Genomic DNA, 12792 nt, shown 5'->3' on the forward strand with positions numbered 1-12792 from the left:
GCATGGTATCTCAGTGAGCTAGCACTATAAATCGGCATCAGTCCGGACTAGTACAAGCAGCCACACACACACACACACGTGCATGCACGTCGCTATATAAGTGCAATAATCTTGGACGCGACGTTAAACCCATTAGGCATATGGTGATAGTTGCATGGTTGGTTGGTTGGTTGGTTAACGGCGCACTCAGCAATATATATAACTATATGACGGCGGTCTGTAAATAATCGAGTCTGGACAGGACAATCCAGTGATTGACATCATAAGCATCGATCCACGCAATTGGGATACGATGACATGCATCAACCAAGTCAGCGAGCCTGACCCCCCGATCCCGTTAGTCGCCTCTTACGACAAGCATAGTCTCCTTTTACGGCAAGCAAGGATGCTGAAGACCTGTTCTTTATTTTTTCTCACCAATTTTCAGTGGAGATAGGGGTAACGCCAAATCAAAAATTATTTCAGAAACTGTCTTCAAAAAGATAATCTGTTCACTTTCGAGTAGCCGTGACATTCCGAAGGAAGTCCTGTATTCGATCTAGCAATGAAATATTGTGCTTAGATTTGCATAAGTAATTATAAACAGCCAACAGGGGTTGTGTATAACGAGATTGTATTATACCGCGATAATATAGAGCCCGTGATTATATAGAGTCAGACTAAGTTGTATGCATATTGAGACCATTAGCTTGATGTTGTAAGTGAAGAATCGATTGTTGAGAATAGTTTAACGGTTGGTTTGTTGGTTTGTTGGTTTGTTGTTTAACGCCGCACTCAGCAATATTCAAGCTATATGTCGGCGGTCTGTACAGAATCGAGCCTGGACCAGGCAATCCAGTGATTAATATCATGAGCATCGATCCACGCAGTTGGGATCGATGACATGCATCAACCAAGTCAGCGAGCCTGACAACCCGATCCCGTTAGTCGCCTCTAACGACAAGCATGGTAACCTTTGACGGCAAGCATGGGTTGTTGAAGACCTATTCTACCCCGGAATCTTCACGTGTCGAGTTTAACGGTACAGCATCAGCAGTGTAACTAATGCTTCACGACCAAGATGTTTCGAAGTCGACTGTGTATATATTGCCACAATTGTTATTTCGGCTGTCCTTACAGACGGTTACCCAGTCTCTTGTCACACGCAGTCGCATTAGCCAGCCAATCAACTCGCCGCAGCTAATGTGTCATAGCGGCCAGTGTCAGACAGCGGGGAAGAAGCCAGAGCCTAGGGCTCCTTGAAACTAGCCAAGCGTCACATTAATTCATCAGTCTTTATTTCTGTACTGAAGAGGCCACAGATATACATGTAGAAATAATTTCAGAATGAGTAATTTTTTCTAAACATCATTGTATGATAAATAAACAGTGACAATTGTTGCAAGGTTACTCAGTCTGAGGAATTAAGCAGAGATTTAAATTTAAAGCCATTGGGATGGACAAAGCACTAATCATGACATATACATATTTCTTGATCCTACTGTACATGTAAAAGAAGAGGCAAACTTCACAAAGTTTCTGGAACCTTTTTCCCAACCATGCAATAGCAGCCGTCAATATCTGTAAACTCAGGCTCGATTTCGGGTCGTGTAACCGCGTACCAGGAAATTATCTCAATCCCAACCTTCTGCCATGTTGATTTCAATTCATCAATCGACATCCCAAAACATCTGAACGTCTTTTCTCCAACAGTGTAGTACGTTCCTCCCAAAGATCCAACCATGACAAGGCAACCACCAGGTTTCAGCATACCGACCACATTCCTGGCGCATCCTTCATAAGAGGCCAGGTCTGTCGCAACTGTCTCAAGGCAGAAAGATGATGTGATGATGTCGACTGAGGAAAGGAAGTTTGGCGAAAAGGGGTTCTCGTTCCTGATGTCACAGTGTAGAATCCCCAAAATCTTGTCTCTAATGCTTGTCGCTCTCTCAGGAACATCAATGTCACTGTTAATAAGAAAAGTGTCATATTTAAACAAAAGCTACAAAACCTTTCCAAAATCAATAGCTAAAGGCTGAGTCCATTGTACGATCCCTCCTATATCATAAGCATGTGTTTATGCATGATTATAATATAGTGGAGATACCAGTTGTTCGAGACCCGTGAAGATTCCGGGGTAGAATAGGTCTTCAGCAGCCCATGCTTGTCGTCAAAGGCGACTAACAGTATCGGGTGGTCAGGCTCGCTGACTTGGTTGATGCATGTCATCGATCCCAATTGCGTGGATCGATGTTCATGATATTAATCACTGGATTGTCCGGTCCAGACTCGATTATTTACATACCGCCGTCATATAGCTGGAATAGTGCGGCGTTAAACAACAAACCGACCAACCAGATGTTCGAGAAAGGGAAAGTGTATCCTGCGCCACCGGTGGCGGTCGTCAGAAACACACGCAAAGGCAAACCAAGTGATCTCTAGAATATACACGGGATATTGTGAACATATGGAATTGCATCGGACATCATTCTGATCACTCATGCGTCCCATTGAGAAATGTCCTCCACATGTGTACCATAACACTTTTTTGTATGTTGTAACCATGGTGTTGTAACCATGATCAAAATACAAATGTACTAGCAATTCGATGAGAAATACCAGTGAGACTCTTTGGTGTGCAGATCTCGCCTTCTTAACGAACACTGTTGTATGTATACAGACGGACATTCCTCCGTACCAATGTTCGGTAAACGAGACGCCTGTTTCAATACATGTCATTTGGAATATTCTCTCCTGATTAATTGTGTCTTACTGTGCATGGAGTGAGGAGAAATGGGGTTTAACGTCGCGTCCAACATTATTGCACTTATATAGCGACGTGCATGCACGTGTGTGTGTTTGTGTGGCTGCTTGTAATAGTCCGGACTGATGCCGATTTATAGTGCTAGCTCACTGAGATACCATGCCGCAGTTTAACATGAATACCTCACCCAGACACAGTATACTGACTCCGAGCAGGGTAAGAACAAGTACCATCTTTTAACAGTTGTGTGTGTGTGTGTGTGTGTGTGTGTGTTTGTGGCTGCTTGTACTAGTCTTGACGAATGCCGATTTATAGTGCTAGCCCTCATACCAAAAGACGTTAAAAGATGGTACTTGTTGTTACCCTGTCTGGCGCTCGGCATTAAGGGGCTAAAACAAGGACTGGTCGGCTCGGAGTCAGTATACTGTGTCTGGGTGGGGTATGCATGTTAAACTGCGGCATGGTATCTCAGTTGGCTAGCACTATAAATCGGGATAAGTCAGGACTAGTACAAGCAGCCACACACACACACACACACACACACACACACACACACACACGTGCATGCACGTCGCAATATAAGTGCAATAATCTCGGACGCAACGTTAAACCCAATTTCACCTCACCCCACCTCACCATATGAATGGAAGTGTATTTCATTTTCAACTATTGCATAACAGCATTAAATGATGAATTTGTAATATTTGACAATGATCAAGTCCTTGGTTCAAGTCATTTTTTCTTTGATGTTATTAAGGGAAAACATATTTTGGAAAACAGCTCTACAAGTTCGCTTCTCGTCATTGGCTCTAACCCGCTCAGCCACCGAGACGTCCACAAAAATGGAACTCCGGCAACTTTTACACAGTTTTTAACACACTTTAGCCTGGAATCAATAATGAAAGGTTATGTTCGAAAAAACAGTCAATAATCTACATCGCACCTTGATCCTACTGTACATGTAAAACATGTCTAACAACAAACATCCTATTAAAAACATCGGTGCCTGATATTCCTCCTGTCAACATTTGCAGACTGTTGCGCCACGAGAACCATGGAGCCTTCTTTACCATGCGAGTAACTTCTGTAACTGATTATGACGATTTTCTGCGTTTACTATGTTTCATCTGAATATCTCAAGCTCACCTCCATATTGAATCTATCATTATCTTCCGACGGTTTCATGGAACTAAATTTTCAAAATATTGTTATTGTAATATATATAATTATTTTTAATGTCATAAATATGAGTGAGTGAGTTGGGTTTAACGCCGCTTTTAAAAGTATTCAAGTTATATCACGGCGTGTCAGCTTAATGTGGGGGGAAAGCCCGAAGTGATGCAGGTCTCAGACGTTTACCACCTCGGTGAAACCCACGAGGACGGGTATGGTGCTGACAAACCTAGAAACATAATCGTGGCGAACCGGGATTCGAACCCACAATCATAGGTTTCTGGCGAGCCCAAGGGACGCAACTCTGCACAGCGAATCGCGGCGCCTTAGACGACTCGGCCACCCGTGCCCCCTCATAAATATGATTTAGTAATTGAGTCATGCATGTGAAATCAATGCATCCGCTTTCATATTAATCAAACTTGACTTGCCTTTTCCCTTCAAGTTTGAGTACAAATTCAATGCTTTTTTCAAAATGGGATTTCAAAGACCCATGGTGCCACTGCTTTAGGAGTTCCCTGTTTCTCGGACAGAATTCCGACAGAAAGATGTTGTCACAGTGTTTGGCGGCGCTGATGAGGCTTAGTATTGATGGACCTGTGCCGATGTCCAAGAGCGTCTTCCCTTTGATGATACCTGCAAAGGGAGATAACACACGTATTAGAATAGGTAGTTGGACCTTTTTCTCCCCGAGTCCAGCATTACTATGAGCTTTCTTTGTTTGTTTGTTTGTTTGTTGTTTCACGCCACACACAGCAATATTCCAGCTATATAACGGCGGTCTGTAAATAATCGAGTCTGGACCGGACATTCCAGTGACTGACATCATGAGCATCGATCAACACAATGGGGATACGATGACATACATCGAACAAGTCAACGAGCCTGACCACCCGATCCCGTTAGTCGCCTCTTACAACAAGCATATATAAGCTATATTTCTGAGGTCATATTACACTGCTCGTGACTACATTACATTTAACAAGATGTATTTTTAGCAGTATATCAGATATATCGCGGTGTGTCAGCTGGGTTCCGGAGGATGAGATGCCTTTGTCGTTTACCACTTTGCTGAATCCAACGACCACGAGTATGGAGCTGACAAACCAAGAAACATTATCAGAGCAAACTGGGATTCCAACCCATACGGTTCAAATTATGATGGTTGATATTCATGTCTATTCATGCATGTACATGTCTACACACGTCGTCTAATGATGGACCAGTTTGATTAACCAGTTGGAAGTAAAAGCGACAGAACCCTTTCCATCTCTGACCGCCTCCGTGGTCTAGTGGTAGAGCGTCCGCCCGGAGAGCGGAAGGTCCGGGGTCCGCGTCATACCAAAAGACGTTAAAAGATGGTACTTGTTGTTACCCTGTCTGGCGCTCGGCATTAAGGGGTTAAAGCAAGTACTGGTCGGCTCGGAGTCAGTATACTGTGTCTGAGTGGGGTATTAATGTTAAACTGCGGCATGGTATCTCAGTGGGCTAGCACTATAAATCGGCATCAGTCCGTTCTAGTACAAGCAGCCACACACACACACACACACACGTGCATGCACGTCGCTATATAAGTGCAATAATGTTGGACGCGACGTTAAACCCAATTTCACCTCACCTTTCCATCTCTGCTAACAGCAGAGTCGATTGTACAATTCCGACGCTATCATGAGTATTAGGTAAATGTAGATACCAAGTGTTCGCGAAAAGGTGAACGCACCCTTCCCGTCGGTGGCACCCGTCATGAACACATGCAAAGAACACATCCTTACATTGGTGAAGGGCAATGGACCAGTGAACGGTAGATATGTGAATACAGTTCATATTTCAACCTGGTCAAAATAAAGAGCGGATTATTTCCAACAATCAACTTTTTCTCATCTTATGTAGAGTGAGTTTGGCTTCGCGCCACTTTGTACAGTATTTCTGTTTAAGAGAGGTTTATAGTTGGTTGGCTGGTTGGTTTGTTGTTTAACGCCGCACTCAGCAATATTCAAGCTATATGATGGCGGTCTGTACAGAATCGAGTCTGGACCACACAATCCAGTGATTAACATCATGAGCATCGATCCACGCAATTGGGATCGATGACATGCATCAATCAAGTCAGCGAGCCTGACCACCCGATCCCGTTAGTCGCCTTTTACGACAAGCATAGTCTCCTTTTACGGCAAGCATGAGTTGCTGAAGACCTATTCTACCCCGGATCTTCACGGGTCTGAGTTAATGAGATGAACGAGATGAAGATCTAAGGCGTTTGCCACTTTGGTGAACCCCAACAGTGGTTGCATGGTACTGTCGAAGCTAGGAAGATTACCAGAGCGAGCCCATGCTCATAGTTTTCTGGCATACCTAGGGGACGGCTGGGTTACTTTTGTACCCGTGTTTTATATATGTTTTAATATAACATTGTTACCATCTGCTTGTCGTAAAAAAAATCTTCAAAAGAGATATTTAGGTATAGATTTTCAATAACTGAAAACAATATTGTCCTGATTACTTCTCAATAACATCTCGCACTACAAAAAAATACTGCAAGCACGCCCTTCTTGATGTGAATGTTTTTGAAGTTGTGTTAGCAGCACAGTGCTAGAGCGTTCACTAGTTGCGCCAAAGAGTTTGGCCCGATTTCTCACATGGTTACAATATGCTGTTCATAACCCATGAAGATCCGGGGTAGAATAGGTCTTCAGCAACCCATGCTTGTTATTAATAACTGTAACATTTTCAGGACCCCGACCCCCAATAATTGTCATTAATATTAGTAACAGGCGACTAACAGGATCGGGTAGTCAGGCTCGCTGACTTGGTTGATGCATGTCATCGATCCCAATTGCGTGGATCGATGCTCATGATATTAATCACTGGTTTTTCTGGTTCAGACTCGATTATTTACAGACCGCCGTCATATAGCTGGATGATTGCTGAATGCGGCGTTAAACAACAAACCAAACCAAACCAAACCAAACCAAACCAAACCCGCTGTTCATCGCTATGGCATGGAAGGAATATAAGTAAAACCTCACTCACTAACTCTATGCTTATCTAAAGTCCCCCACACATTTGTTCACATCCACTTCATCTAGTATAAGGGGGCACGGGTGGCCCAGTCGTCTCAGGCGCCGCGATTCGCTGTGCAGAGTTGCGTCCCTTGGGCATGCCAGAAATCTATGATTGTGGGTTCGAATCCCGGTTCGCCCCGATTATGTTTCTAGGTTTGTCAGCACCATACCCGTGCCGGTGGGTTTCACCGAAGTGGTAAACGTCTGAGACCTGCATCACTTCGGGCTTTCCTCCCACATTAAGCTGACACGCCGTGATATAACTGGAATACTGTTAAAAGCGGCGTTAAACCAAACTCACTCACTCACTCATCTAGTATAACTAGGTAACCGTCTTTACATTCTACTTTCCTGTACAAGTCACACAATATGTTTAACACCACAAGACACAACAGCAGTATTCACTGCACTCACCATTCCGTTCTAAATGGGCATTCAAGCATGTGCTAGATATATAATTGACTAAAATATTGTTCATCACATTTAGGGTTCGATCCCCGACCGCGTCATACCAAAAGACGTTAAAGGATGGTTCTTGTTGTTACCCTGTCTGGCGCTCGGCATTAAGGGGCTAAGTGGGGTATTCATGTTAAACTGCGGCATGGTATCTCAGTGAGCTAGCACTATAAATCGGCATCAGTCCGGACTAGTACCAGCGACACAAACACACACACACACACACACGCACACACACGCACACACACACACACACACACACACACACACACACACACACACACACACACACACACACACACACACACACACACACACACACACACACACACACACACACGTGCATGCACGTCGCTATATAAGTGCAATAATCTCGGAAGCGAAATTAAACCCCATTTCACCTCACCACCTCATCACATTTAGATGGCAAACGCACAGTCACACTACAACTTTCTTCCCACGTCCCGAGGTGGTAGATATATTTGTGTGATGGTGGCTGTATGTATAGACTCGATAATAGAAGGCAGAAGAGGTGGTTGCTTCAGATGCACTACCAAAGATTGCAAATGAACCCCCAGAACCGCCAACGACAAACTGACGCAAGAGTGATCACACTATACCGATCCACCTGTGCTTGTCAATATAAAGGTAATTATAATTTTACACACATGGTATAGTTCACTTGATATACACGTACATATATGTGGTGTTAATTTAACTTGTTTTAATCAAATGTATTGGTAATTGATATACAGAAGAACATTAGACCAAAACACATTTTTAAAATAAATATCATATTGCTATTGAACATTACACAAAAAAACATGTTTGGAACAAATATCATATTGCTATAGTTGTATGACAGGTGCAAGAGACGTTAAGGTCATTAACGTTGAAGGCTTCTACATCTCTGAAACCGATGCCAGCCCTGTTACGATGAAGAAGTGTCATCTCCCAGATAGGGTGAGTGACCAGATAGCAGCGATGCCAACATTCCACATCCTATTCCGGGTTAGACCAGCCTATCGACTAGACTAAGTCACACCTGTCTCTTGTCAGGGGTACCGTGAAGATCCGGGGTAGAATAGGTCTTCAGCAACCCATGCTTGCCGTAAAAGGCGACTAACGGGATCGGGTGGTCAGGCTGGCTGACTTGGTTGATGCATGTCATCGTATCCCATTTGCGTTGATCGATGCACATGACGTCAATCACTGGATTGTCTGGTCCAGACTCGATTATTTACAGACCGCAGTCATATAGCTAGAATATTGCTGAGTGCGGCGTAAAACAACAAACAAACCAGTCTTGTCAGGGAACACTCCGGTGAGAATTTCCTTCAGATCACCCACAAACTCCAACCTAGTGCGTTGTATATCTTCCTTGTAACATATCATTACTGTAATGAATAAAACAACGCGATTTAAATAACACCTGGAACAAAATTGATACGACCCTACGTACCCTACGACCCGCACGGCGACAACACATGCACCTGTGATTGTTTTCGTCAACTGGACAGGGGAGAAATTCGCAGGAAGGCTACTGCTATTAGTGTACTACGTTGTGACACCCGATACAAAGTCGCCTTCGTGCTAATAACCCTAGGTTGTAGCCACTCCACCTTGATAACGGTGTAAACATCTACATCGAAACGTCGCTAAATACAGCGGTTTTAACGAACTAAAACGGACTACTCATTTTAGTTCGTTATAACCGTAATTCGTTATAAGCATATATACAGCATAACAACAGCACATAGTCGGGACTAAAAAGTTAGTTCGTTATATCCGTTAGTTCGTTGTAAGCGTGTTTGTTATAACCGTAGTTTACTGCACAATGAACCTGAAGTTGTTATCTATTAAGTTGTGTATTCTTAAGGAACGATAACTTTAGCATTTACACCCGGAGAGTAGTGTGGCAAAAGAAATAAGGTTAGAACCGGATTTGTTACTGGAAACAAATAGGTTGTAAAGGAGTACACCACAGTTTAAGAGCAAACACATGTCTTAACCGCCAGGGATAACACAAATGAATTTATTCAGTCATTGGATTATTCGCTGTTGAAATAATCTGACACGAATTTGAAAATTCATATGGCCACAAACTTGCGGTCTTACCTGAGGCGTAAGCGTGGTGGAAGGCCGTCAAGTTTAATGACGTTTGTAACCCACGGGTTGTGTTGGGGTTGGGTTCTTCAAAGATTTCAAGGTAAGATTGTGGGTCAAAATCTGTAGTGTAGTCTTCAGTGTATTGCAGTCCTTTATCCGTCATCGTTGGTTATTTAAGTTGTTTGAAACTGAAAGAAAAAGAAAATTCGGTATGACTCGTTGAGATTTGAGATGTACAAAATCTTTACACACCCATGTAATCTGAATTTGTTTCGTAGGTACTGTTGAAGTAAGTCAATACAACATAACAGTTTTGGATATCAGATGCCATTATGTATTTGGTTTCATAACGCAGTGTTATTTACTGAGTTACACCAATGGCCTTCGCAAGCACTCAGCCCACCCCACCCCCCCACCCCCCCACACACCCCAGACACACCCCACACACCCCAGACACATCACACACACACACACACACACACACACACACACACACACACACCAGACACACACACACACACCCCAGACACACACCCGCACACACACACACACACCCCAGACACACACCCCAGACACACACACACACACACACACACACACACACACACACACACACACACACACACACACACACACACACACACACACACACACACACACACCAGACACCCACGCACACACACACCCCACCCACCCACCCACCCACACACACACCCCAGACACACACGCACACCCACACCCACACACCCCCCCCCACACACACACACACCCCAGACACACGCACACACACACATTTATAATATACCGAAATTATTTTAAATATTTCATAAATAATTTATTATTGAGTATTATTTCCTATATATATTTTATTATACTAAACTTTCGATTTTCTTACATATAAAAAGAAATATGAGATTATTAGAACAGTAATAGTGACTAATTAAACTAATTTAGGGATGTTATACATAATGTCAATCGTCAAATTATTGACCTAGGTCATTTTCAGTTATACCAGAACGCACGTAAACAGCAAGACATTGGGGTTGATAAGCATATACCTATTTTTTATGGTCATGATGAAATACAGTCGAGAAGCTGTTCTCCCCTACCCATCTCATCTATACACTCACAAGCTTTTCGGGCACTTGTCTTTACTACAAATGTGGCTTCAGATACTTACAAATTTCTTACTAAACGCGTTACAAATATAGGGGCTTGTGTATTTGTCACAATATAAATTGCTGATATTAGTAAAAGCGACAAAACATTTTCCCTATTCATAAGAAATATCTCGATTGTACGTCTTGTGCAGATTGACTGCATCATGAACAGGTGTTCTTGAATCACTATCTGGTAGTGATCATAGTGATCATATCCCACCGCCCTCACCGGTGCAAATTCAGGTCAATTATTTTCCTGCAACAAGCACGGGACCCGTGAAGATCCGGGTTAGAATAGGTCTTCAGCAACCCATGTCCAGACTCGATTATTTACAGACAGCCGTCAAAAAGCTGGAATATTGCTGAGTGCGGCGTTAAACAACAAACAAACAAACAAACAAACACAGAAACATATGGTACAAGTCAATATATGGAATTGCATCGCACATTATTTTGGTCAGTGATACGTCAAATTTGGAAATGTCCTCCATATGTCTACAATAAACGTTTTGTTCGCTTTACTGGGGCATTGAATGTTGTAACCGTGATCAACAAGTATTGAACGAGAATCGTATGACTCTCCTTGAAATCTTCATAGCAAAAGCATGCTAGATTGCAACTCAGGCCTTCCAAAAAGTAGACACCAAATATCGTTATGCATAAAACCAAATATCGTTATGCATAAAACCAAATATCGTTATGCATAAAACCAAATATCGTTATGCATAAAACCAAATATGAAGAGGACGAGAGTGAGGGAGTATGGTTTTACGCCGCTTTTAGCAATATTCAAGCAATATCGCGGCTTCACGTGTATCCATGTCGGGAATCGAACCCGGGTCTTCGGGGTGACGAGCGAACGCTTTAACCACTAGGCTACCCGACCGCACCGAAGAGGACGATACGCTCTCACAGCTCTCTTTTATTTCTAGTTCAGGTAGGTATGGAATTTGCGATTCACATGCCCAAAGAGAGAGATTCGCAAGAGGGGGGGGGGGGGGGGGGGGGGGGGACAATAGTTGCCCAACGGGTCACCTACTTCTTGCCTAAATATCCTATCCATAAATTTCACTTACAGTCGAAGCCCGTTGTGTCGAACTCCTGGGGGACCGTTAAATAATTCGACTTATCAAGGGTTCGACACATTTGGTTTGATCTTTTCAGCAAAATGAAAAGTACAACATCGAGTATTTAATGTAAATAACATTCATAGAATAAAAACAAGAAACAGATACACGTGGCATACATGGATCTATCTTTAAGCATCAACTGGTGATACCATTATATACTGTAATTAGATGCGAGACATCCGAGTTGGAGACAACGCGATTCGAGTGTAGATGTTATCTAGGAGGTCGTCCAGCATTTGACTTATTGTTTTCAGGAAACATATGCTTTATAGTTTGTCAAATTGTCCTGAACTGTGAAGATCGAGATGTAAGCATATCAATGGTCACCACGTTAAGCGACAAATGCTCCATGGTTCGAGCCATGAAGTGTTTCCTAAAGTTTGTCTTTTGTGGGACCGGAATCTACAGGTAAACATACATGCAATCTTTTGATCAAGACATCATGATTTAAGATAATTTCATTTCTTGACATTAATAAATATGTTATTGATATATTTCTAATTAGACACGAAAAAACATTTCAGCAAAAATTATCGATAAGGATCCTTCTACAGGTTCTACCGCTTGGCATTCCACTTACCTGTTTGGTCCGATCTGAATTCGAGTAACGCATGCACGACATGGCGACATTTATAGGTTGAAAAATAAATATCGATTAACTAATATTGTCATTTTAGTCACAATTAGCTCAATTCACAATACATGTGGCATTCATTCCCAAACCCCCGGCCGTCGGCTGGCCAGGAAGGTAAATGAGGAGGAACAGTAGATCATTGGACGGCGGGATGGTTAGAAATAGGACCCCAAAAAATAGTCAATTCAAATTGAACATTTATTGCTCATTAAATGAATGTTGCTGATAGTTTTCGCTTCTCTGTCCAATGCATTATTTTAATTATTTTTTTGGTGTCGTTTTTAATAATGTTTTATAATTGCAGGACGGATATTATTTACAATAT

The 12792-nt window shown here is 42.6% G+C and overlaps 1 protein-coding gene across 1 annotated transcript; it reads right to left on the reverse strand.

The window, feature by feature from the left end:
• Positions 1-1260: 1260 nt before the first annotated feature.
• On the reverse strand, positions 1261-12557 carry LOC124122497 (indolethylamine N-methyltransferase-like). Its single transcript, XM_046485534.2, has 4 exons — positions 12414-12557; positions 9553-9731; positions 4348-4552; positions 1261-1946 (listed from the first exon to the last, which is right to left on the reverse strand). Exons 2-4 carry the CDS (start codon positions 9704-9706, stop codon positions 1508-1510), a joined length of 798 nt encoding a protein of 265 aa, XP_046341490.2. The 5' UTR covers positions 9707-9731; positions 12414-12557; the 3' UTR covers positions 1261-1507.
• Positions 12558-12792: the final 235 nt, after the last annotated feature.

This window comes from Haliotis rufescens, unplaced genomic scaffold (assembly GCF_023055435.1).
Source record: "Haliotis rufescens isolate VD_foot unplaced genomic scaffold, xgHalRufe1.0.p SCAF_13, whole genome shotgun sequence".
In the NCBI taxonomy this organism is placed as follows: Eukaryota; Metazoa; Mollusca; class Gastropoda; order Lepetellida; family Haliotidae; genus Haliotis; species Haliotis rufescens.

Excerpts from the sequence above, each read along its gene's own strand:
- LOC124122497 (XM_046485534.2), bottom strand. The coding sequence starts at position 9,706 with ATGACGGATAAAGGACTGCAATACACTGAAGACTACACTACAGATTTT. Across the intron at positions 4,553-9,552 it reads CCACCACGCTTACGCCTCAG|GTATCATCAAAGGGAAGACG; the intron begins GTAAGACCGCAA and ends CTCCCTTTGCAG. Across the intron at positions 1,947-4,347 it reads CTCAAACTTGAAGGGAAAAG|TGACATTGATGTTCCTGAGA; the intron begins GCAAGTCAAGTT and ends TCTTATTAACAG.